At 43.6% G+C, this 24,074-nt stretch overlaps 1 protein-coding gene across 1 annotated transcript in view; it reads right to left on the reverse strand.

Moving 5' to 3' along the window:
* The window catches only part of LOC118210763 (von Willebrand factor A domain-containing protein 5B1-like), a 34,235-nt gene that overhangs the window by 7,848 nt on the left and 2,313 nt on the right, over positions 1 to 24,074 (reverse strand). The window contains exons 2-18 of the mRNA XM_035387173.1: positions 22,281 to 22,451; positions 20,401 to 20,562; positions 19,500 to 19,719; positions 18,731 to 18,885; positions 17,802 to 17,933; positions 16,971 to 17,095; positions 13,881 to 14,057; positions 12,730 to 12,840; positions 11,302 to 11,504; positions 10,253 to 10,367; positions 9,606 to 9,791; positions 7,628 to 7,829; positions 7,064 to 7,179; positions 3,789 to 3,966; positions 3,216 to 3,509; positions 2,645 to 2,782; positions 1,309 to 1,440 (exon numbers count right to left, since the gene is read on the reverse strand). Of these exons, the coding sequence (XP_035243064.1) occupies positions 1,309 to 1,440; positions 2,645 to 2,782; positions 3,216 to 3,509; positions 3,789 to 3,966; positions 7,064 to 7,179; positions 7,628 to 7,829; positions 9,606 to 9,791; positions 10,253 to 10,367; positions 11,302 to 11,504; positions 12,730 to 12,840; positions 13,881 to 14,057; positions 16,971 to 17,095; positions 17,802 to 17,933; positions 18,731 to 18,885; positions 19,500 to 19,719; positions 20,401 to 20,562; positions 22,281 to 22,419 (2,785 nt within the window). The 5' untranslated portion in view covers positions 22,420 to 22,451. The remainder of the gene's footprint in view (positions 1 to 1,308; positions 1,441 to 2,644; positions 2,783 to 3,215; positions 3,510 to 3,788; positions 3,967 to 7,063; positions 7,180 to 7,627; positions 7,830 to 9,605; positions 9,792 to 10,252; positions 10,368 to 11,301; positions 11,505 to 12,729; positions 12,841 to 13,880; positions 14,058 to 16,970; positions 17,096 to 17,801; positions 17,934 to 18,730; positions 18,886 to 19,499; positions 19,720 to 20,400; positions 20,563 to 22,280; positions 22,452 to 24,074) is intronic.

Here is a 24,074-nt window from a genome sequence, read left to right on the forward strand (position 1 = left end):
GAGCGTTCTGGCGCAAAATGGCTGCCGTGCATCACCCAGGTGGTTGCTACACATTGGTGGTGGGTGAGGTGAGTTCCCCTTCACTGCAAAGCACTTTGAGCATTTGGAAAAGTGCTATATAAATGTAATTAATAATAATAATAGTTATTATGCATCTCCTAGACTACATGCAAGGTTTTTTGTGTGTTACCCATTTAGGAAGCGGAGTGTTCTTCTGTGCAGTGGACCTGTACGAGGCTAGTGTCCGGTGCTGGGCTGAAGCATGAATGCTTCTGGTGCCGACCCTAGAGTTCCACACTGCAGTCCTTTATTACAGTTATAATCACTATATAATTCAATAATAATAATAATAATAATAATAATAATAATAATATTTGTTGTTGTCATTATTGCTGTTCTTTATTGTGGTTTCATTGCTGCTGCTACTCTGGCTGTTGTGATTGTTGTTATTATTACTGGCGACAGCCACAACATTCATAATAATAATAATGCAAACGGCACATAGAGTGAGCGAAAGTAAAGAGCCGTACAACAATATTTGTTTTAAAAATGTGAAACACGGTAACCGGAGTGCGAGACAATTAGTGAGCCTCTGGCAGAAGGGCACTGGATGATCTCCGCTCCACTTACAGAACAGCAGCCAGCAGTGGGGGGCTGATTTTTCCTCGTCAGTGGGAGCAGTGGACCGCGAGGAACCCCCGCCCCCCGCCCACCGCCCCCCCCCCCGCCCGCGTCGGGGAACTCTGCAGCCTCGGGGGCTGTAATTGGAGTCACGCTGGGTTGTCCTACTTACCGGCAGCGTTCGTTTTAGCAGAACGCGCGCGGTAGCGGCCGCCGTCACGGGGTCTTACTCTGGGAGGTCAAGACGGCCCGTGACATTTACCGGTGACCGATAAAGACTCCCCGGGGAAACGAGGAGCGGGCTTTTCAGCCAGCGCTGTTCTCTCTGTGTTTTCATTCTCCCATTTTTTTTTAGCCTTCAGCTACGATAAGAACCCAGCTGCCCACGTCTCCGCAGTCCCGCAGTATCGGGAAATGGACTGCATTTATGTAGCGCATTTTCCAGCAACTGCTGCACACAAAACGCCTTACAATGAACGCCTCTCACTCATGAGCCCGTTCACACCAACGGTGAAAGGCAGCCATGCAAGGCTGCCAACCAGCTTCGTCGGGAGCAATTGGGGTCAGGTGACCTGCTCTAGGACACTTCAACACACAGGGATGGAACCAATGACTCTCCTGTTGCCAGACAACCGCTCTACCTCCTGAGTTAATGCCACCCCTGTTGGTGTTGCTTGTGCTTCTTACTAGCAGACGGCGGGTCTTCGCCTCCGTCCGACGTGCACACGGACTGGGAACGCCCCAGGCCGATGGAGTAGCCCCGGTGCTTCAGACTCCTGGAGCAGGATCCAACATGGCCGCCGTGCTTCTGCGTCTCTGCTGAAAGACAGGCGCGAGACGGTCTCTCAGGCATGGTCAACGGCAAAAGACACAGTGCACAGAAGACACCTCTGATTGGCTGTCACGTGGAGCAGTGGTGCCCAATCATGTACCATGGAGGGCCAAGGAGTACGCAGGTTTCCATTTCCAACCAATCACTGCACCCGCTGATTTCACTCATTAGTTCCCACCTCAGCAGGTGTAGTCATCATTGGTTGGAGTGAAAATCTGCACACCCTTGGCACCTCCGTGGCACGTGATTGGATACCACTGACGTACGGGATTTACTGAGCTTCTTCACTGATCTTCTTCAAATTCCCAGAGCATATAAAATTCTAAACGCAAAGGATGTAGTGGGATGAGGAAAAAAAAAACGGCCTTGGAGCCTGGCTTAGAGCCAGCTGAAAACGTGTTTTGACCAGGAACGTCTACATCAGGCAGAAGGTAGTCGTGTAACTCTTTTGAGCAGCATATGAGCACCGCTAATTATGTGTCTAAATATGAAACACAAGTAACTACTCCCATATTATGTGCTGCTGCTAATGAATTTTATCCACCATCTGTGGTTTTTTGTAATGCAGCTGGAGGAAAAGCAAGCCATGGCTTCACATGCCAGGAGGAACACACAAAAGGGGAGCTGCCAACGAAGACCCCTTCCTTCCTGAAACACCGACGTCCAGACCTCTGCTCTGTGGGACTTTTTCTTTTACATTTACTGCTAGTCATGAGGACCTGGGCATCAGAGTACGAAAACACAAATTAAAAATTACTGGGAGGCTGTGTGGGGTACATGCCTGTAGGGTAGCTGACTTAACCCCAAACACCAATGCCAGCCCCCCCCCCACCCCCCCATGTGGCCAACGGCTTGATTTCCTGCCAGGGCTTTTGCACTGTGATCCCATCTCCATCTGTAACCCTCTCTGCTTTCCCCCTCAGTTTTAATAAAATGAAAAGAAAAAAAAATACATAAGCTTTTTTTGGGGTTTTAGGAATGATATCGACATACTGTAAACGTGTTAGATTCCTCTGCGGCGGGTGATTTAAAAAAAAAAGGACAGCTCTAACATCAGCCTACAAAATGGCGTAGGTCTCCACGGGACGGTCTGTGTAGTCTAATGAAATATCGACCAGTTCTCTCTTTAAAAGAAATAACCTATTTTATAAAACAGACAAATAAATCAGTGAATACAAAACAGTGACTCACCAGGCCTAGTGTACTCAATGGCAGTCTGTAAGTATTCATTGGCTTCGAGGTCTAAGGGCACGAACGCTGTATACTTGCTGAGGATGTTGCAGGTTTTGCTGATGTGAGTGGCGTAAAGCTGGTACCGCCTACCAGAACCTGTGGGAAAAAAAGGCTTTTGCATTTCACTCTCAGTTCGATCTCTGTGCGCCAAATCACATCACAACTGCGGCTGTCTCTGAAGCTCCCGTTGTCCTCTGAAAACCGAGACTGTTCTCTGAATAAATAAAAAAAATATGCAAAGCGCCTGGTACCATTAGAGTGTTTATTTTCGGAAAATCTGAAAAGTCAATAAAATGTTCAGCTTTAATGGACCCCAGGGAGAAATGGTAATTAGGCATGCCGGGCACATTTTTATCTCAACAGCCCTTGAAAGGGTGATTTATATAAATTCTTGACAAATTCGACAAAACTCTTTTTTTCCCCCTGGGATCTTTCCACGGGATCGCCAAGGGTGCCTTTCATAACAGCGGATAAACAAGACTGTGACAAATTGCACTCGGGCCAAGCATGCACACGAATGCCAACTCACCATGCTCAATTTCGCACTCCCTCTCCGCCATCTGCTCGAAGTCATGGATGATGGACCGTGCCGCCAGGTGGTGGAAGGTCTCGTTCCACAGATCCTCCTGCAACCTCTCGTCCTGCTCCCTCCACTTCCTGGAGGGCTCCAGGTCGAACGGCACCTCCCACCTCGTCGGCTTTCCGCACAGCAGTCCCGTGACCACTGCCGTGCAAGTCTGCCCTCCGTGATTGGCTGAGCTCAGGTCAGTGGGGTGTGGCTCCGGGGGAATTTCCGGTCGGCAAAGCTGATGGGTGTATCCCTCTGTATGACATCACAGAAGTGACACAACTGGTCGTGGGCAATTCTTGTACTTGAGGGACATTTTTTTTTTTTTGCTAGCTCAAAGTAAACTTGACATAACTTCTGGCCTACAATAACTTGAGATTCCAACTGCCAACCTAAACAATGAATTCAATTAAGCCATTATCTGAGATGAAATTGGAACTGGAACCACGCTGGCTCCATCGTACTGGAATTACCATTCCACAAATCCATAAGTATTTTGGTAAAGCATCACGAGAGTTTGGTCAGTGGACTGACCTGGCTCCCCATAACCGCTGGTGGAGGTTTTGTCAACGGATGACCTAAAATGGATGTCCGTCACCTGGGCCTCAGCCTGCAAACTGGCATTCAGCTGCAAGGCATCAGCTCCTCCTTCATGAGATGGCTTCTGAGATCCGGTTCTGGATAAGGTTCTGCACACGCCCACCCGCGTAAACTGAAAGAGGACGGACACAGAGGCCCAGGTAAGGTGAGGTTTGCTGCCAAGATCAGTCTCAGCATTCGGATTAAACAGCAGTCCCTGTTGATGTCCCTCTCTGATGACTATCGCAACAAAAAAAAAAGATGCATCCAGAAAAAATCTTTTCAACTCCGTGAGTCTTTTATCTAGCTTTACTCAAAGTAACATATATTTTCATATTTGAATTTCATGATACCGAACCAAAAATAGATACAATGTATTCTTTACTTTCACTGACAAACAGGCCTTGGATTATAACTAGGGCCCAGAGAAAATATCAAGCATCTGTCAACGTGGATTTCAGCAGTCATCCTTCAAATGTCTCCGAAGATGCTTCAAGTTCAGCAATAATTTGAAGTTCAGCACATGCATGTGATTAATTATACTACTAATTTTATTGTGCAAAACAAAACAAAAAACTGCGCTACTACAGATGAGTGCAGAAGTGAAGCACAAATCCACAAACAACATTTAGACCGATGACAAAGTAAAACAATATCCTGCTGCTTCTTTGCATACTGACAGGTTTAATTTACTTTGCACCTACTGCAACTTATCTTTAGATGAGTGACGATTGTTGAAATTAATCAAATGATTCTGGGACGTGTGGCTAGGTGAAAAGAGACGAACAACCCCCTGGTGGTGGAGGATGGAGACATGCATGATAGCAACTGTAGATTTTCTCTGGGTCCTATTTATTGCATTTTGTCATAAAGTGCTTTTTTATAAAGGAATAACAATGATGAATCCCATAGCTAGTAGCTAGTACAATATTTAACCTGAAAATCACAACTTGATTTTATGTTAATGTATAAATATACAATCTGTTAATATAAAAAATAAAACAACACATCTTTCCATTCATGGCTTTCAGTACTAAAACTTGTTCCTGCTCTGGATTATTTTCCAGTACACAAATACTGAATGAACAGAGACTGAATACTTCGGAAAGACAAATAAATAAAATTTGTTTACCAGTCTCAGAAGACAAGATTCTAATGTTCTCTAAAAAATAAGCAAATACAATCTTACCAAAATATATTTTCCTTTAGCCTGAATTGGAATAAGTGGGCCTATGCATTGTTAACTTGGAAACAAGTAATTAATTCTTAGTCAGACACAAGGAGATTTATTGTGAGTTTCAAAACATTTTAAAACTATATTTTATTGCTCTGTTGTCTGTCTATGCTATCGTACCATGGCAGATCCCCCCTGACAGTCGAAAATGAGGGGTGTCATCCATTTATAAGGGGTTATCTGGGGGGGGGGGGGGGGTGGGAATTCACACTGCAGAATCCACACAAGTTTTTTTTTTTTTTTTTTTTTTTGGCAAGTGTTTTTATTCTGCTCACGACTCTCGGGCCAGACTCCTTATTGACAGTTACACTAATTGTGCTCCTGCCCGTTAACGTAAGCCAGCCACTCAAGTGCTAATAAGGTCCATTAGACTCGGTACAGTCTGCACCCAAGTGAGACTACGGGGGATTCTCTTAATCACCCACTTAACAGTGTTGTGGGCCCCCATCTCTGTTTCGCCATCAATTACTTTCCTCTTATTTCTCAATCAGCCTCGTGTGCCGATCCTTGTGGTTTTCGGGATGTGATAAAATTAGCCGAGTTAGCCGGACGAAGCTTAAAGATTATTGCTATTTTGGTGGCACCTTTTGTTTAATAAGATACCATCCACTCTAGTTTCAACGCAGTCGCATCCCTGTATAATTTGTACGCTGTAATTAAATACTATTGTAAAAAGTAGTTATATTGGATACAGTCTCTTAACAGTTTGAACAGACTTTTGTTGTGATTCTGCACTACTCTTTTTCAAAGTAAAGCATCTATAATAAAAACTCAAGCAAGTGCTTAAAGACAGAGCCCAACTGAAGGACTCTGACTTGGCTACAGCTCTTGCATATCATTTAAGAGTTAAATACATGTAATAAGTCTGTACATATCTGGTCACAAGTACATGTAATCCGAGTTATCGGCCATCTTGAAATAGCTATATTGAACCAATCACAATGCAGTTTTACAAACTTCCAAACACACCGACCTGTGATAATGGTATTTGACACGTGCATACATAAGACCTCACAGAACCTCCCTACAAAAGGTCACATCAGTTGGCCTCATGAGGATCATGGGATTCACTCAGAATTTCCTGACCAGATAAACTGTTAGATTTCTCTGGAGAGAAATAGATTGTAAGTTAACCGTATTTAAACAGATGGGCTATTTTTAAAAAGAGAGAAATTGCCTTTTTCAAAGACTTTCCATGATCTGACATTTAATTTCCTGATGTGAATTATTTCCGAATTGACAATGTTGGATAATTTACAGTAATAGATCACAGAATTATTTCACTGTTGTTATATTGCTTGCTTCCCTTTCAGGATGACTAATAGCCCTCATTAACTTTTCCTGGAAGATTCAGAACAGACAAAATGCCAGACCATCCTCTAATTCACAGATTCAGCTGGAGCCTGGAACGAAAAAAATTTTTTTATGGGTTTGTGTAGAGCAGGGCTGCCCAGCCATGTTCCTGGAGATCAACCGTCCTGTAAGTTTTTATTTCTGATGATACCATTGAGTTCCTGCCACCCTAATGCACTGGTCACCTGCTCAGGTCATCCTGATAAAGCACAAAACCAAAACTGTGCCTTCTCGGGCAAAGCCTCTAAACTCCAAAACAGCCTTCCAAACGAGCAGGCTGCCTAACCCCACTCCTGGAGGTCTACCGTCCTGTAGGTTTTCATTTCACATCCTAAGCTTGCACACCAGATTCTACAAATTAGCAGCACTATGAGATCTCTGTCTGTAGAGGTGTGTTTGGTTACAGTTGGAGTGAAAACCTACAGGACGGTAGATCTCCAGGTATAGGATTGGGAAGCCCTGGTCCAGCTGTTGAATGAGGTGCGCTTTGTTAGGGTTGGAGTGAAAACCAACAGGACGATAAATCTCCAGGAACAGGTTTGGGCAGCCCTGGTAGACTCCACTGTCCACTGTCCACTGTCCACTGGGTGCCCTGGCTAGGGGTGGGCCAGCTGGTGAGCTCCTGAAAGTTGGCTTTCCTTACCGGGTTCTTCCCCGTCACTGAGCTTGAGTCACTGGGAGTGGGGACCCTCTTCATGGAGCCGTAATCCACGGTCCGGTTGGTGCTGTACGCCCGTCTTCTTGTCAAGGTCTTGCCATCTGTACCCACACAAAGAACGAAACACACGCTAAAATCACAATTTAATATGGTGTCCTGTAGAAAAAAGCATGAATGCATCATTTTACAGCCATTTGATATGAAACTCTTACAGTAGTTTTTGGTGGCTTCATACCTTACACAGTTGAAATTAAACTGATATTTTATCTTGGTGAAGCAAAGAAGTCAAGCAAAGATTGGAGTAGACCGAATGATGAAATCGCATTTTTATTTCACTTAGACTTTGCTTTGAAATTTAAATCTTTTGTAAGAGGAAATTATTATTTAAAGACAAAAATGATTAAATAATTAAAATGCTAATTATTTTTCTTCTGCCAACTTCCATCCATAATGACAATTCGTCAAATTACATTTGTGATGTATGGCATACATGTTAAGGAATAGAGCTTAGCCACTGTATCAGAAACTGAATGACATATTCAGACCGACCCATGGAGCCCTGCTCTGTGGACCCACGCTTGCTGTCCGTAACCACTTCCTGGTACGTGTCATGAAGGGGCGTGGCCTGGCCTTCCTTTTGTCCTGATTGGCTCTCAGAAGCCGATTGCCCAGATTCCTTCTCTTGGGACTGGTAAAACACCGAACCGGCGGAGTCGTTTGTGCGCATCAAGCAGTAGCGTCTCCTCTTGTCCTGACAAATGAGAAGAAGGTTCAGCCAAATGTACATCATTTCCCAGATTCCCCAGATTTCTAAGTTCCTTCTGGTCACATGGTCAGACCTCTAAACGTACTGCATCTAACAGCTGTCTGCCTGCACAGACCCACTGTAATAGAGTTCTTGAGCAGGTGCTCCTACTTAGCACAGCTAATGATGCATAATACAGTATGACCATAAAAAATGTAACAAAACAATATCGCTGCAAACACCAGTCACAGTGGCCACGCATGATGGCCAATGTTATTAACACTAACCTCATTAATTCCCTTAGAGATGAAGAAGATTTAGGAAGCAGATTGATGTCATATGGTAGCAATATTTTTTCAACATAATTGATATGAAACTTCGCTGCTATGATGAGCAGCAAGGGCATATAGAATGTCATGCTGTTGGTCCTTTGATAATGCCAAACAGTTATTATAAAACACTATATATCTAGTATAATATAGATGCTAAAATGGAATTACCAAATAATTATGTGAGTAAAATTGCTTATCTGTTAGTTCATGTAAAGGAAAGTTCTGATTTCCTTTGTTCAGTGTCAAATACTTGCACATACCTACAATGGTGTATGATGTAGGGGTGGAGCTACTGTTCATTTAATTAACAATTTTGCTATTATTTATTAAATCAAATATTTTTTCAAATAATCTGTAAAAAAAATTCAGTCTGTTGAAACAACACTGACCAATATATGACACAAATAAAAGATCTAAGCAATGCACTGACAGCCATTCCTTTCCATTCCACTCCAGTCAATTCAAACTATTTTTTGGACTGGCTTTCAAGTAAATTATATTCGATGCCCACCCAACCCAAAAACATTAAAACGAATAATTACATTCAGAGAAGGGAACTAATTTATCTGCAGCAGCCTTGCTATTTCTGTTATTTCCCCCAAAAGCAATCAGCACCACTCGTTCACCGAAGGACACTTTGAGGAAATGATTAGGATCTTAAATTATAATAGCAGTTCGTCGCCGTGTCAAAATCCGAATCAATTATTCTTTTGTAAATTATAAAACCGGATGGATCAGATGAATTTCTGCAACCCTGCCGTGATGGCACATTTTCTCATAGGCTTGCGGGGTAACTTGGCAGGCTTAAAAAGAATGTGGCGTTTCTTTTCAAAACACCAGTGTTAACGCTGATTGGCCAACAGTGGAATTAAGTAATTAGCATATTATTTGCTAAATCTGCTTGGCTGTAGTCAATGTTGTCATTTTTACAAACTAACAAAAAAATCCAATATGGCAGACTAAGCTAGAATAAATCGGAAATTGTGGGTTATAGCCTGGAGAATATGTGTCCAAAGTTTCAGACCTAATAAAACATTGCTTTTAATGATATTCAGAAAATCGGACATTTAATCAGTTACTACAGAAAAACTCCATATTACTGGACATAGGTTCCTATCTGCCAGATTTGATCAGTTTTCAATAAAATGCCAGGATTTTGCAGCTATTTTTTAAAATTGAAGGAAATAAAAAGAAAAATGTGTTCCCTCTGTCTTTAGCTTCCTATTAAAAAAAGAGAATTCAAAACATGACAATATCAAGATCCTATCAAGTATTGATAAATTGGCATAAAATAAATACACAGAGCCATTCATTTGACTTCTTTCCAAGTATTTTATGAGTAAATAACTGAACCAACTATGCTCACACCCAATGCCAGTCTGTTGGAACTCTAAAAAAATAAAATAAAATAAAAAATTGTTGGTAAATGTACATGACTGCCTCTACTCACAGACTTGGGGTTTTGGTAGTAGCGTGCAGTATCGCAGACCACACTGTAGCCAATCAGGTGGTCTCCAGGAAACAGGTAGGCGGAGCTCACTGGGGATAGTAACACTTCCTTTGTTTCAGCAAACAACCATTCGATGGCGATGTCACTGAGAACTGGGGCCATGGACTTCTTCAGTGACTTGATCATCTGTCAAATGGGAGAGAGGCAGTGGCGTGTTATCTCAACCCTCAGCATATCCCATAATCCCGTGATTTATCTGTGGACTTTAATATTGTCACATGCTGATGATAGCATTATGCATGCATGCACTTGACAGAACAAATTTTCATATTTGCAAGGGACAGCAGAAAAGCAGTCTCTCTTTTATTTATGCTGATGAAGGTACGCATCACATAGGTGTAAAATGGCCTGTTATTCTTCTTTCATTTTTTATGCTATATAATGCTTCATATTCAAAATGGCAAAGCTCTAATACTGTAAGTACTGTGCTGTGAAAGTGAATTATTTTAATGTATATCTCACGACTCAATCGTATGTTAAAAGGTGCCAGGGAGTTCATAAGCAAAACAAATGTGTTATTTCCCCATTGTGCCATATTGAATACTACAAGTATTACAAGGAAAATCTGTGTGATTACATGCAAGCACCTTTGGCTGCAGTCTCTCGCCCTCTGCCAAAAACTCAGCGGTTCCTTTGGAAACAGTGGAGAGGCCAATCAGGAGTCTCCTGCAGGCATTCTGACCAATCCCGAAAGAGTAACACCTGCCAAGGCAAGATGCACATCTCTCAGTCTATAATCAAGGGAAGACACACACAAAAAAAAATTGTTTTGATTACAGAGGAATGTTTTTCATCAGCAAAACCTTTTTTTTGCTATCGCAGCTTGCATGCATATTAATGCTCACCCAGTTATGAAAATACGTGGAAAAGATTCACAAGCGGAATTGACTTTTGTGTCTGCGAAATGAACATCAGAGATAAAAAACAAAAAACAAAAAAAAAAACGTAACCTTTAACTTGGTTGGCAGGGGCGATGCGTGGTTTGGGACCAGACACGTCACTGTTTAATCTAATGATGTCCGCATGTGGATTTCAAAGGCAACTGAAATAATTATGCAAGTAATTGCCTGGACAGGCCAAGCTTCACACCCATAATGAAGTGATCAAAGTGTGTTCACCCTCCTCTTCTCAAGTGATGGCGTCCTTCTGCAGACTTGTGAAGCCAAGCTTGGCTCCGGCCCAATATCGCACATATTTGCATCGTTTGATATTATAAATATTGAACATTTCAACAGAACACAGAATCTGGCAGGAGCTGTACTGTGTTGAGATGACAGTCATTCACAACTGTCAATATCCCCTCACAGCAAAGCAGGCAATTCAATCCTGAAACATATTCTGATCCTCCCAGCAGCTAATTAATCAAGCGTCAGTCTAGCTGACCTCAAACCCAAGATTTGAGCGTGATTTAAAAAAAAAAAAGTAATTCTCTTCTGTAAGTTGCTCTTCGTCAGATAATGCCAAATCTAACGCTAAATTGGCTTAATACCTACATGTAAATGTCAGCAACATTCTGACAGACAGACCTTTGATTCTCACCACCATGGGCATGGGAAGTTTTTGGGGAGTTTGGGGTGGGGGGGGGGCATTTTGGGGAGGGTTTGGGGGGGGGGGGGGGGGGTCAGGTGTACAGTACCTGGTGTAGCGGGCGTGGCTGCGCACCAGCTCAATCACCCTCCCGGTGTTGGTGACGGCCCCGTCGGTGAGCAGGAACAGAAGCCGGGGGTGTCCCCGGTGCGGGGGCTGCTGCAGGATCCAGCTGAGGGGCGCCAGGAGGTTGGTGCCGCCCATGTCGGCTCGGAGCTTGTTGATGTGCTCGCAGGCCACGCCCACGGACTCCTGACGAAGCGCAAAAGGAGGGGAGGGAGGGTGCGGTCTCAGACAGTGGCGAAGCAAAAACCCGCGGGAATCGACACTTTTGCATTTCCGTGCGTGTTGCATAACGTTAAGTCAAGTCAAAGGGCCTTAAATGCTTTCAAAATTAGCATCAATCATTAAAACATATAATCCAATCAGTGAATCCTCAAAATTATTTATTTCACTTTTTTTCCCATGGACCTCCACTCTGAGGTCATTTGACCCATAAGACCACAGTGTGTCACTACATTTACCACCAACACTTCGACAGCTCTTCAGCAACTTTGGCCTCTTGTGCTCTTTCATTCGATATACAGCAGTCGATCACAGGCAGGGTTGTCCTGCTTAATTTGGCCAGTTAAATGGGAAGCTTTTTAAATATCCGTGACCGTTACAGACTGTGGCAGCTCAGTCTGAAGGTCTCAAACGATCTATGTTACTTTAGCTTGATTAACAAAAGTGACAGTTCTTGGAATTTTTGGTGACAGTTGGCAGGCAATTCATTTTTGTGTCACGCCACAATTTTCTCTTTGATCAAATCATATTAGAAATTTCCAGTTAAACAGAGTAAAATCAATGTGATCATTACAGAAGCGATGGTTTTGACTCGAAGATACAAGTTGCACGATCAGCTGCAGAAACTTTGAGCTGGAAATGCATCTATTCCTTCTGTTTCAAGCTGCTTATATTATTATTAATAATAATAATAATAATAATAATAATAATAATAAACCCAAGTCTTGTAGCTATAAATAATGCCTAAATTGTCAATTGAATGGGAGCTCTGAGCAAATTTTGACAGGTATGTTAGGACTGTAATAGTATGTACGCTATTGTAATTTATGCTATTTAATGTAATTCAGGATGAACCATGTCTGTTACAAGTCAGAATAGGCTTATCCATGATACACTTAGGTCCTGTGTAACAGAGAGTGCCTTTCCTCAGGTTCCTCAAGTCTTGATCAGACCCTTTGTGCAGTGCACCATGGGAAATAAGAAACATTCATACTGTCATTTAGAAAATATTTGATATACATTTGCTGTGTTGATTTAAGTAAAAACACTGAAGTCTACGATGATAATCACTTTAAAATGCGTTTGCACAATATGAGAAAGCAGAGCAGTGGCTGGCTGCAGCTAGGCCACCAGTTCAGAGGGGAAATGTGTCTTTGTGTTCCCCAGCCCAGGGATCAGTCCATTTTCATACCTCACCATAGCTCTGGCTGGAGGGGAAGAGGCTTTTGAATGTGGAGCCAAATCCCACGATATTAAACAGGCACGCTGGGACTAGGCTCTTCAGAATCACCAGCATGGCCTCCTGAGAATCACAGAGAAGCAGACATCTAGAAAACATCTAAAAGGTTGAGGACCCTGGCTGTAGAACCAGGAGCGTCCAGCCAAGAAGCTACAGTGAGTAAGGTCTTGATTAGTAAAGTAGATCTTAATACGTCATTGCTCCAGGAAGATAAACTTACTAATTTGTAGAAAAGCTACGGACTTGTTTTACCTTTCAGGGATTTCTGTCACACACACATAGAATACAGTATAAGCATCCACTCAGAGTAAACTCTTCAAACAGAAAAAAAAGACTTTTCTTATGAGCAGCGATGTCATAAATAATTATAAGAATATCAGCATGTGCTTCTCTGAAAGTAATGATACCAGAAAGTGACAAGAGAAACCACCTCTAATTCCTGATTATGAGCAATTTCAAAATCTGCTGGCTATCAGCCATACTTTAAAACTTAGAAAAAAAAGAAAATTAAAATACTATGTAATTTCTCACAATTGTAAAAAAATGCAGACTTCCCTCTCTGCATATAAATATAAATATTTGACATTCATCTGTGACAATTTCAAATTTCTTAATAGGCCAAAGAACGCAATATAATATTATTGCCGCTATGATTTCCTTAGCCATCAAAAGGGAATGCACAGCACCATGCAATGACATTGCATTTGAAGTAGGCTTAAGTCAGTTCCCAGCCATGTCACACAGAAGAAGGTAAGCCAGCCATCATCAAGCTAAGTCTGGAGATTTATAAGTCAACCTGACGCTCAATCCAATATGGACTTATACCGTTCAATGCTTTTATCCGGCCTAGGGGAGCGACTGCCCTCATTTCGCAGATGTGCCGTAAGGCTCTCTCCAAAGATCCCCGCCAAGAGCAGAGCATTTATCACAATGGAAAAGCTTGGAAAAGCTTGGTGCTTTGTGCTTAGACAGGCCTGTCTTTCTGTTGCCCGGCCTAAAGAACAAACAGACTGTAGGCTGCAAATATCTGCTTAATGGATTCCAGAATGTTGCGTTTGTTGTTACATCAGCGTTTGCATGTGACATCACAATGCTGGCGTCACCTTCACCCGGCCGATGTTGACGCCACTCATGCTCCCACTGCGGTCGATGAGGAAGATGAACTCGCCCTGCGCGCGCCTCAGGTCAGAGGTCACGCCCTTCAGGTCGGGGCAGAAGTTGAGCATGGCCACGGGGTTGTGGAGCAAGTCCTTGTGCAGCCGCTTGCGTATCACCTCCACCTGTTTCAGGGGCAGAGACGAACGCATTATGAGTGTGCTCAGATGCACAGCCACGGAATGGCAAGACTTGCATAGTAATAAACGTTTAACCAAAACGTACAATCTGGAGGATAATGGTCCGATCCTGTTGTGAGCAAATATATATATATATATATATATATATATATATATGGTCACCTGCTTAGCTATATATAGTGAGCGCCATGACATTTGGGACAAAGACATACAGTATTTTTTATATTGAAACTCCACAATTTTAGATACTGTATGTAATCAAGCATGTGCGGTTGAAGTGCGCATTCTCAGCTTTTATTTAAGGGTAAATTTAGATTGCCTTTGGAGTCTGCTATTGGCGTTTACCAACATGAGGACCAGGGTCTACCAATGAAAGTCAAGGACGCCATTATGAGCCCGAGAAATAAGAAAGAACAAGCCAGAGACATAGGCCAAACCTTATGCGAACCAAAACCAACAGTGGAGTACAGAGCCAAGTCGATACAAAATATGTCTGTGTGCCAAACATTATGGCTCTCTCTGTACATACACACATACCTCAATGATCAATAATGCAAACAAGCAACGATTCCTTCCAATGATCTCTTTTCCACTCTCCACTCCACTCCACTGTGTTCAACGATCTGCTGCTGTCAGATCACGCCCACTCCCTCCCACATACTCTCCTGTTCTAAAAATGGCCTCAAGTCTTAAATCTTGTCTTTTTTTTCTTCCTCTTCTTCTTCTTTGCAGCCTTTGTCATTTCTTGCAGTAGTGTTCATTGTTTTTTTCCTTTTACACACTTCTCCCTTTGTCTCTGGGATCGTCCTCAGACAGAAAGCCTGACAGACAGATAGACAGACAGACAGACGGACAGAAAGACAGACAGACAGATAGACAGACAGACAGAAAGATGGACAGACAGACGGACAGAAAGACAGACAGAGAGATAGACAGACAGACTGACTGACAGACAGACAGACAGACAGACAGACAGTCTTTCTCTTGCCTCTCTTCCCTTCATTAATCAGCGTTTGTCTCCTGGTCCCCCGCAGTAAAATGAACTCCTGGGACTGCTTACCCTTCACCACCACCTAAAATGGTGGTTTACAATACTTCCCGATGTTCCTGCTTTTTTCATTTTACATTCTTTCAATAGAGAGTTCCTATGATGGCCTACCGTTTTTTTCCATAGTTAATGTTCCTAGGCACTTGAACACTTTTAAAGTTGAGCTGTTTTGATTGTGATTTCACACATTTTATTTTTTTAGGCATCTTTTTAATTATTATTTTTGGATCTTTCCTGTATTGTTAATCTGTCGTCAATGTTCAATGAATTAGTAGTTCTAATACTACTGCTACAACAACAAGTTTAAAGTTTAAATAATGGAAGAATAAGAAGTCATCACCATCGTTACCATCCATATGGTAGTAAATATAAAATAACAAAAGGCTAGTTGCTATTTTTATTGACCTAAAAATGTCCACATCAAAGTTAATCAAACTGTAAACAAGTTTCACGTCAAGCTGTGGTGTATCCTAGCAACTCAGCAAGTAATGTGGGCACATAGTCAGTGGTTGTTCCTTATAATTTCACGTTAAGATCCCAAGAAACGATCCCAACAAGAAGACAAATAATATCCAAACAGTGATAAATCCAAGACGGTAGTCCTCCTAAAACTGTACGATTTGCATAGGCCCTCTCATGGAAACAGGACCAACCCAAAAGGATATGCACTCGCTGATTCCCTTTTTCTCACATATAACGATAACACTGTTTTACATGAAGCAGACATGTGTTTTCATTTTATGTGGCATATGTAAAAGACATAGAGGTCCACTTGCTGCTCTTTAGCTGCCATATAAGTTAATTACATTTAAAGTCAGTAATGGGAGTGCTAAAGTATTAGGAAGACTTTCATCATTGGTGTATGTGTTCTTCACCTACCGGAATGACCAGACGTGCGCATAGCATATCTTTTCCATTATCTTGTTGTAATACGTCTCATTAGAACTTTCCATGCCCTATCTAATTCTGTCTTTAAGGAAGCCACTGGGATCAATGAACAAAGAAAATCGTTCAGATCATTGTACATGCAGGTATAGGGAGCTCTGCACTGAAGACCAGAGACCTTTATGCGGTTTCCATGGTAACTGTTTCATGGCTGAGTGCTCTCTCTCTCTCTCTCCCTCCCTCTCCCTCTCCCTGTCTCTTTCTCCAGACCTCTTGTGGTAAGTTGCTGAACAATTGAGGATCTAAGGATTTATAACAGGTGAAGGTACCCAGGCATTTGAGGAAACAAATTAGAGCAATTCCCAGTTTTAGGTCAATAAGTGTCAATAGATACGTCAATGTTACGTGTTTCAAATGATGTGTGCAGCTGCGAACATGTACAGCATAAACATGAAAGTAGGACATGTAAATAATTACTGTAATTTGTACTTGCACTGCTTAGCAGTGCCCATTAGTACTGGTCACCTGCTTTGCTATAACATGACTTTAGTCACACAGCACACCATAACCTAGATTTTTATCGCAGTTTCCGGAACTTTACGAGCACGTCTGCTGCAGCAGTCGATTTTGGAAATATCTGACCCAAGTTTTTGAGGCTACAAACCAGAGGTATGCACACCAAACAGCCAAGTAATCATCATTTCATCTTAGAAATATCATGCCCCAACTTCTCAAATGTGTTTATAAATTTCCTACCAGGCTGTCACTACAATGTTTTTAAGAGTAGATATCGGCGGGGGGGGGGGGGGGGGGGGGCGAAACAGGAGATACCAGCCCCCACTGTATTAGACGGTTAAATAAATTTCAGTGGCAAACAGACGAGAGCTTCCTTGTGGTTTCCTTCCGCCTGACACTCTTCCCAGGCGAGAAATCCATCAGGACTCTCATAATTCCGCAGCGCTCACCTTCTTCCTGTCACTGGAGTCCCTCTTCATGGCTCTGATGTAATCGCTCTTCCCCTTCAGGTGTTCCTCGTACTCCTCGGGCGTCATGTCGCCGTCCTCGATGAGCACGTGCGGCCTGAACGGCTCTGGAGATGGAATAAGGGAGGGGATTATTAGGCCGATGATGCAGGGTTGCCCCGGCAACACACAAAAAAAAGTTTTTTTTTTTTTTTTTTACATCAGATTCAGGCAGGCTCGGGGACTTGACTTGAAGTGGAAAATACTGTTCGCAAAGGCAGGGGCCTTTGATCACATCAAAGAGAGACGGGACCACAAAAGAGAAGGAAGGAGAGGACCACAAAAGCAGCCAATCAGAGGGGTTAAAAACCTTGGGAGAGTGGGGGTGGGGGTTCGGGGGGTGGTGCTACTGGGTTCAGGAGGGAAGCTGGTCGGCTCTAAAGCACCTGTTCCCCAGAGGGTGAACAGCCTACCTTATAAATGAATTAGGGGATGTGAATGTTCTTATCTTAGTTCTTTGCCGAGTGCATTTATTTATTTATTTATTTATTTTTGTCTTTACATAGACAGCTTTGAAGTAGCTCCTGTAGTGCTGCGGCTGATGCAGACATTAAGGCACTCAAGATGGCCGGGGAAGGGGGAGGGGGGGCAGGTTGCTGGTGGGGGAGGGGGGGGGGGGGGGGGGGCAATGGTCGCAGGTGGCGGGTTGGGGGAGGGGGGGGGTGGTGGTGGGTTGGGGGAGGGGGGGTGGTGGTGGTGGGTAGGTGGCGGGTTGGGGGAGGGGGTGGTGATGGTGGTGGGTGGCCAGATGAAGCACGGTGGGGGGGCCCTCACCGCTCGGGTAGATGAGGATCTCCACGGGGCAGTCGTAGGTGTACTTGTCCGCCAGGGTGATGACGATGCTGGTGGCGGAGCGGGCCGAGGGGTCGGCATCGGCCCGGATGGCATGTGTGGGGCTTTCCACTCCTGCACAGAAACGCTCTGAGCCTTTCGCCAACACGCTATATACATGCACAAACTAGAGGCCGCACTTACACGCATACAACTGTACACTGCAAAAACCCCCAAAAAAAAGATAAGTCAGTCTCAACTAGTATTTTAGGGACATATTCAGACTTGATAAGAGAAATTAAGACAGAATATTGCTAATGAGTTGAGGCAATTTGACTCATTTCAAGATTTGCCAATGGAGTAAGAAAATTTCATTCATCAAACAAACAGCTGAAAAGCTGATTTGCTGTACTTGCGAAAATATCATTACAAGACTAAAACATTCGTTAAGACAGACAGTGTACTTGAGAAACGTGAAAAGACTGCATTTAAGTGAAGGTGAACATTTATGCAGTGCGAATTGATCTGAATGAAGAAATATGATATAAGTGAAATAATGAGCTATAGACTGCAATAAACTAGCATTTAAAATATTGTCCTATTACTGTTCCCAATATTGTAAAGATTGTGGTTGGGTGTTGTCAGAGAACAAAATGCACGAATAGCAATTTGTCTGTTTGCCATGAGGCATCTACAAATAAATTTGCATAGATTAATTTACTGATTTGTTGATTAAATTGTGATTAGACATTGAAAAGTAGCTCACATTTTACTTTCATTACAATATGATGGAACTGTTCAAATAGATAACAGAACAGAGTGATACTGTTGCTGTAAGCCATTGCAATGGTAAACCTGGGTAAATCCTACATATTCTTATATGGAGTGAGGATTCTGGGAAGGGATGAATTATTTTGGACTGAGCGTCTGACCGGCCAGGAGGCAGGGCCCCCGGATCTCCAGCTGGAAGTTGAACTCGTAGTCGATGGAGTTTATGGCCTCTTCCTCCAGCAGCCAGGCCAGGCACAGCGGGCTGTTGGCAGAGGTCTGGTCGTGCGGTCCGAGGGCACACTGGTGCCTGTCCTTCCTGAGCAGAGAGGCAGTAGTCAGTGTGGGCAGAATCAATCCGCGCACCCACCCCCCACAGAATGGCCCATTTATCCATCCAATCACTCATCCATCCTTCATCAATGCACTGTTTAACCCTTTGAAGAGCAGTTTTTTTTTTTTGGAATGCTTTTTAAAAATTCTAAGACAGTTTTCTAGAAGTCCATTGGTTTCAATTGCCAGTAGTGAGTGTTGCATCAGCATAAGAATGTTCAGTTAAAAACATTCTGATCACATATTTGTGATTTTACCCTTAATTCCAGGTATTGATTGCAATTTATTCACTTAATTATTTTGAGTGATCTAGGGTTTCCAACAAATACAATTCTTACAGGTCCCCAGATCCTGTCAAAAAAGATCCAGATAGCTGGATTTCTAATTAATGAAAATCCTTGTTTAATTGATCAATTGAAAGGTTATTGGAGGCATCTATATTCTATACACGAGCACAACAGAGCTGAAAAACATATTGCTGGGGGTGATTCAGTTCAGTTCAGACATAAAGTACTGAGTGTGGCCATAATTAGAAGAGGAGGTATGTGCTTTGAATTCTCCTGTGCAGATTCACTACACAGTCAACTTGTGGACACTTACACTCCAGGCGGCTTTGGCGAGAAAGCATGCTCCTCGTTGACGGACTGCTGGACTTTTGGGGTGCAGACTTTTGGGGAAGTCACCTTGACGGCCCCGTTCGGGAGGGTGGTCAGCTCGGCGGAGGTGCTGACCAGCACCGTGACCGTCTCCAGGGCTGGAATGGTCCCCAGGTTGACCACCAGCACGGTCCGCTCAAAGTCTTCATCCAGCACAATGCGACCTGCGGTACGAGCCCAGCCGCCATTAAACGCCACCCACTCAGCTGTACAACTGACAGCCACGTTCAAAATATTGTCAATGAGTTGAGGCAATTTGCCGTTCAGGATTTGCCAGTGAGATGAGAAAATTTCACTTGTCAAGCAAACAGTTGGCAAGCTGATATGCTATACTTGAGAGAAGAAAAAAAAAAAAGATTTTTAAGTCTCATTACAAAACTAAAACACTTGAAGTCTTCATCCAACGCAGTGCTGAATCCAACTGCAGTTAAACGACACCCACTCACAACCAACAGCTACACTTCACACTTCTCTAACTGCTATGCCATATTCTGGGTATAGCTTTTGAAATTTAGGTTCTCTCAGCATTAAAACTTTACCAGGTCATTCAACTTCATGCTACAATTCATGCATCCAAGGTTATACCCAACACAAAAAGTTTTCTCAGGAAACTCAAAACCAGGAATACACATTTGTTGGAAGCCCACAAAAATCAAATTATGTACATGACTGACTGAAACCTGTTTTAAACATCCAACCAAAGACCTGTCCATGGAGTACAAAGCTACTGGATTAAAAAAATAAATAAAAAAGCACTGAATGCACATAACGACTTAAATGAACTACACACCATAAAAATACTCAAAAGATTATGAAGCACAAAATGGTTTTTCACACATCCTTACCACTGCCAGACCTTAACGAACCGTTGGCCACTGAGCAGCAGTCAAAGTAGCAGTCGTCAATTTTGGCCTTGTCTTTGATCTGAACGGTGATGACCTGACTGGAGACGACGGCCTCGAAGCCCACCACTGTGGAGCACTCCTCCAGGGGGTAAACGAAGACTCCTGGAGAAAGGGCCCAAGGTCACGGCTGAATTTCGCACAGGTCCACTGTGAGTCAGTGTACTGTAGCAGATGCCAGTGCATCTCAACACAGTAAAAAGGTCCAGTGTCATTTAAACTGCAACAATGTTAATTCAACGCACTCTGGAATATGGGACCAAACGTTATCTGGTAAGAGTTTACTTAACAGCGTTAGAGTTGAATTAACACTGGACAGTTTACCGTGTAGTTTCATTTTCCCCAAGAAATTGTTTAATAGAGTGCAAACACCACACCCACCTATGACCCCAGCAATCATATGATCCACATAAATATCAATGAAGCCCAGGGTCTATAGAATAAGAATACTTCCGATGCAGCACCAACAGCTTTTTTTAGCTGTAATCAGGCATGTTTTGGCTGTTTACGAGGCCCTGAAATTTCTGTGGTGGTGTTTGTAACCGCACTAATTGTCCAAGTGTTGGAGGAGGAGTAGAATCAATGCTACTACTGGTCCTGAATATGCAGTAGGGGGCAACTGGGCAAAGCCCCCAAAAAAAGACACTCTCATGGCAGGATGCTACTGGGAGGCAGTAGGCCAGCCAGCTCTGCTTCCAGATCACAGTGCAGTATGTTGTTATCAGAGCTGGGCCCCTGGCGCAGATCACCAAGGGCAGACGTACAAAGCCAGACATATCTAATCAGAGATGCTGATCGTCCCTTCAGATGCCATTACAAGGCACCGGGGAGACATAAAATTTGGGGGATTGGAGCCCACAAGCTTTCACCCAGAGACTGGCTTCCAGAGCCTCACGACTCACATTCCGCACAGAGGAGAAAATAAAGTTTAACGGTCGACTTTTCAGACGGACTAAATTGCCTCATAGTTGGGTGGGGCAGGGGGGGTCGGATGATGGAGAACCTGCAGACCCAGATTTAGCAGATCCCTTGGTTTATCCAGGATGGAGACCATTCCGTTCTGATGGATGGTTCGATTGGAGGCTGCGGGCCTATGCAATGGCAGGGGTTTATTTTGTCACACTCTCTTATTTTATATTTTTGGGGCATTATATATGTTTTTAAATCTAGAGCAGTTTTTTATTCTCAATGTAATGATGTGTAAAATAAGATTGACAGCTATTCCATGTGAAGGAAATGATCTTTAATTCATGCTTTCCACGGTGCAAACTTGCTCCACATTCTATGCTTCTGTATACAGTCAAAAGTAAACAGTGGCTGTTTTATTAATGAACTGAAGTCATCAAAAAGCTGAGTGCACTGGCTCATCTGCACACCGCCCAACTAGGGTATCACTACCTTGGTTAAGGGTACATTCAAGAGCGCCAGAACATTGCATAAAGGTTTTTAAAACTTAAACAGGATTGCATGGTATATACAGTTGCAGAACTTAAAGGGTATGGTGACTGCAGACCTGGATTTTGAATCAAATACTTTTCTGTGCTCTATTGATCTTGCCTGGCGTAATTGAGCCTGCCAATATGATCGGAAAGGCGGGATTTGCGCTTTTTGAGAGTGTTTCATTGGTAATTCATTCCAATACACCAGACAAGATCAGTAAAGCGTAGAAAAGTATTTGAATCCAAAACAAGTACGTATTTGACGCAGCTCTGGGTGACTGAGACCTTATGTGCCCACCAACACTGTTTAAACCTCCACAGATCATTCACACATCGTGCCACCCTGGGGTAACACTCGTACACAGGAAAGGACTTCCTTCTCACCTTCAATGGGATGGTCCTCAATGTTGTTGTAGGTCATGGAAGCGGTCATAGCCAGGGTGTAACCTCTGACACAGGAAGTGATGTCGGAGACACTGAGTGGCAGGACGGTCCGTTTACCTTTGTTGATCAGGCCTGGCATGGTGCTTTTTTAAGCCTGTCCTCCTTCAAGTACTTGTAGAGAGAAAAAAAGAAAAAAAAACATAGACACTTTGGTGATTAATTTCCATGTCCAGTCACTCACATTTTTGCTCATTACTAAGTGCAAAAACAAAGGAAAATATTTTGCTGATGACATCATTGGGTGTTCGTCTTCATCATTCAAATGCACTTGCGGCCCGTTTTCCACGTCTGCCGCATTACAGTGTCAATTCAACAGTCTGGTGTTACATCAGCTCTCTATGTTTTATGTGCTAGTTTTTTTGGTCCTCCCTTGTAATTTTGAATGGCCAATCAAATTCGCTGGCCTGTCCTATCCTTGTGATGCCCTCTGTCAATTAAGGACCTCACAGACCAACATTCAAATCTTGTCAGTCCAGCTTCTTGTCACTCTACAGGAAATGTCCTGCGGACTGAAGCTCTCCATCCCTGGGTGATGTTGTGTGCATCTTCCTATGGGACTCCCAGCCACAGTGGGCAGTGGGATGGTCAGGGTTTGAAACGAGCCTAGGAACGAGCACTTTAGCGTGAAATGCCACCCAAGAGGCTTTCTTCATCACTATGCAAGTTCACGGGGCATCTTCCCTGTCACTAAAACTATGCCAGCAGTGTCTGTTGATCTGGTTTATTGTTTCACATAAAAAAGTTCAGTGCTTGATTCTAGCGTGACTCTGAAGATTTGGAAACAAAGTAAAAACAAAAGGTGAGTTCACTTATTTGCTGTGACAATGTGGGACATAAGTATGCTAAAGAAGGAACAAGACCAGGTTAAAACCTAGTATATGGCTGGACCTAACAAAACGTGATCCGGCCGACCAACGGTGTGACTTCATAACTCGGCCGACCAATGGTGTAACTTCATCACTCCCTCAGTCACTCACTCACTCAGTCAGTCACAGACATTCGGGTTTGTAGGGCTTGCCCCGCTGTTGCGGTGCAGCCAAAAAGGAGAGATCAGGATTAGAAGGGGGGGGGGGGGGGTATCCACTCTAATTACCAGCAGTAGCAGGATTTCCATTTACACTTAGCACTTTGCACAGATAAGACACGTCTTCTCTCTGAACATTGGTGTGACGCTGTCAGCCGGTTACACCGAGGGACGCTGGGCGAATATCAGCCGTTGGTTAGGAGGGGTTGCCGTGGATGCGGCGCTGCACCTGGCGCCTCGCTGTTTACCCAGAGCTCCCTGCAAACGCTCGCCACAATGAAAGGCCGCGCCGCCGCCACCGCCGCCGACGCCACAACACCGCCGACATCAAAGGGGGGGGCGGGGGTTAGGCGGGGGGGGGGGGGGGGCGGGACAGAGGAGTGAAGCTGTGAGAGACAGGGTCGCCACCAATGACCCCCTCCTCATTGTCATGCTAATCTTACAGGGGAACGTGGTGTACGCAAGGCTGCAGGGGGGAAAACACGGGCGAGCTCCACATCTCGGCTGTTGTGAAGCACGCACTGTTAAACATCCATGCAAAGAGCACTCTGTGTTTGTGCTCCTTGCCCTTTTCCAGCACACTTCCAGCCATCAGTGATGGATCGTTAAAGCAGAGGCTGCTGGGATACCTGAACCAATTTGGAAATTCAACAACAGGAACAATTCGTACAGCTGAACACATTTCTGCCGACTATGATTTCTCTCTTAAA

Source organism: Anguilla anguilla, chromosome 13 (genome assembly GCF_013347855.1).
Source record: "Anguilla anguilla isolate fAngAng1 chromosome 13, fAngAng1.pri, whole genome shotgun sequence".
Classification (NCBI taxonomy): Eukaryota; Metazoa; Chordata; class Actinopteri; order Anguilliformes; family Anguillidae; genus Anguilla; species Anguilla anguilla.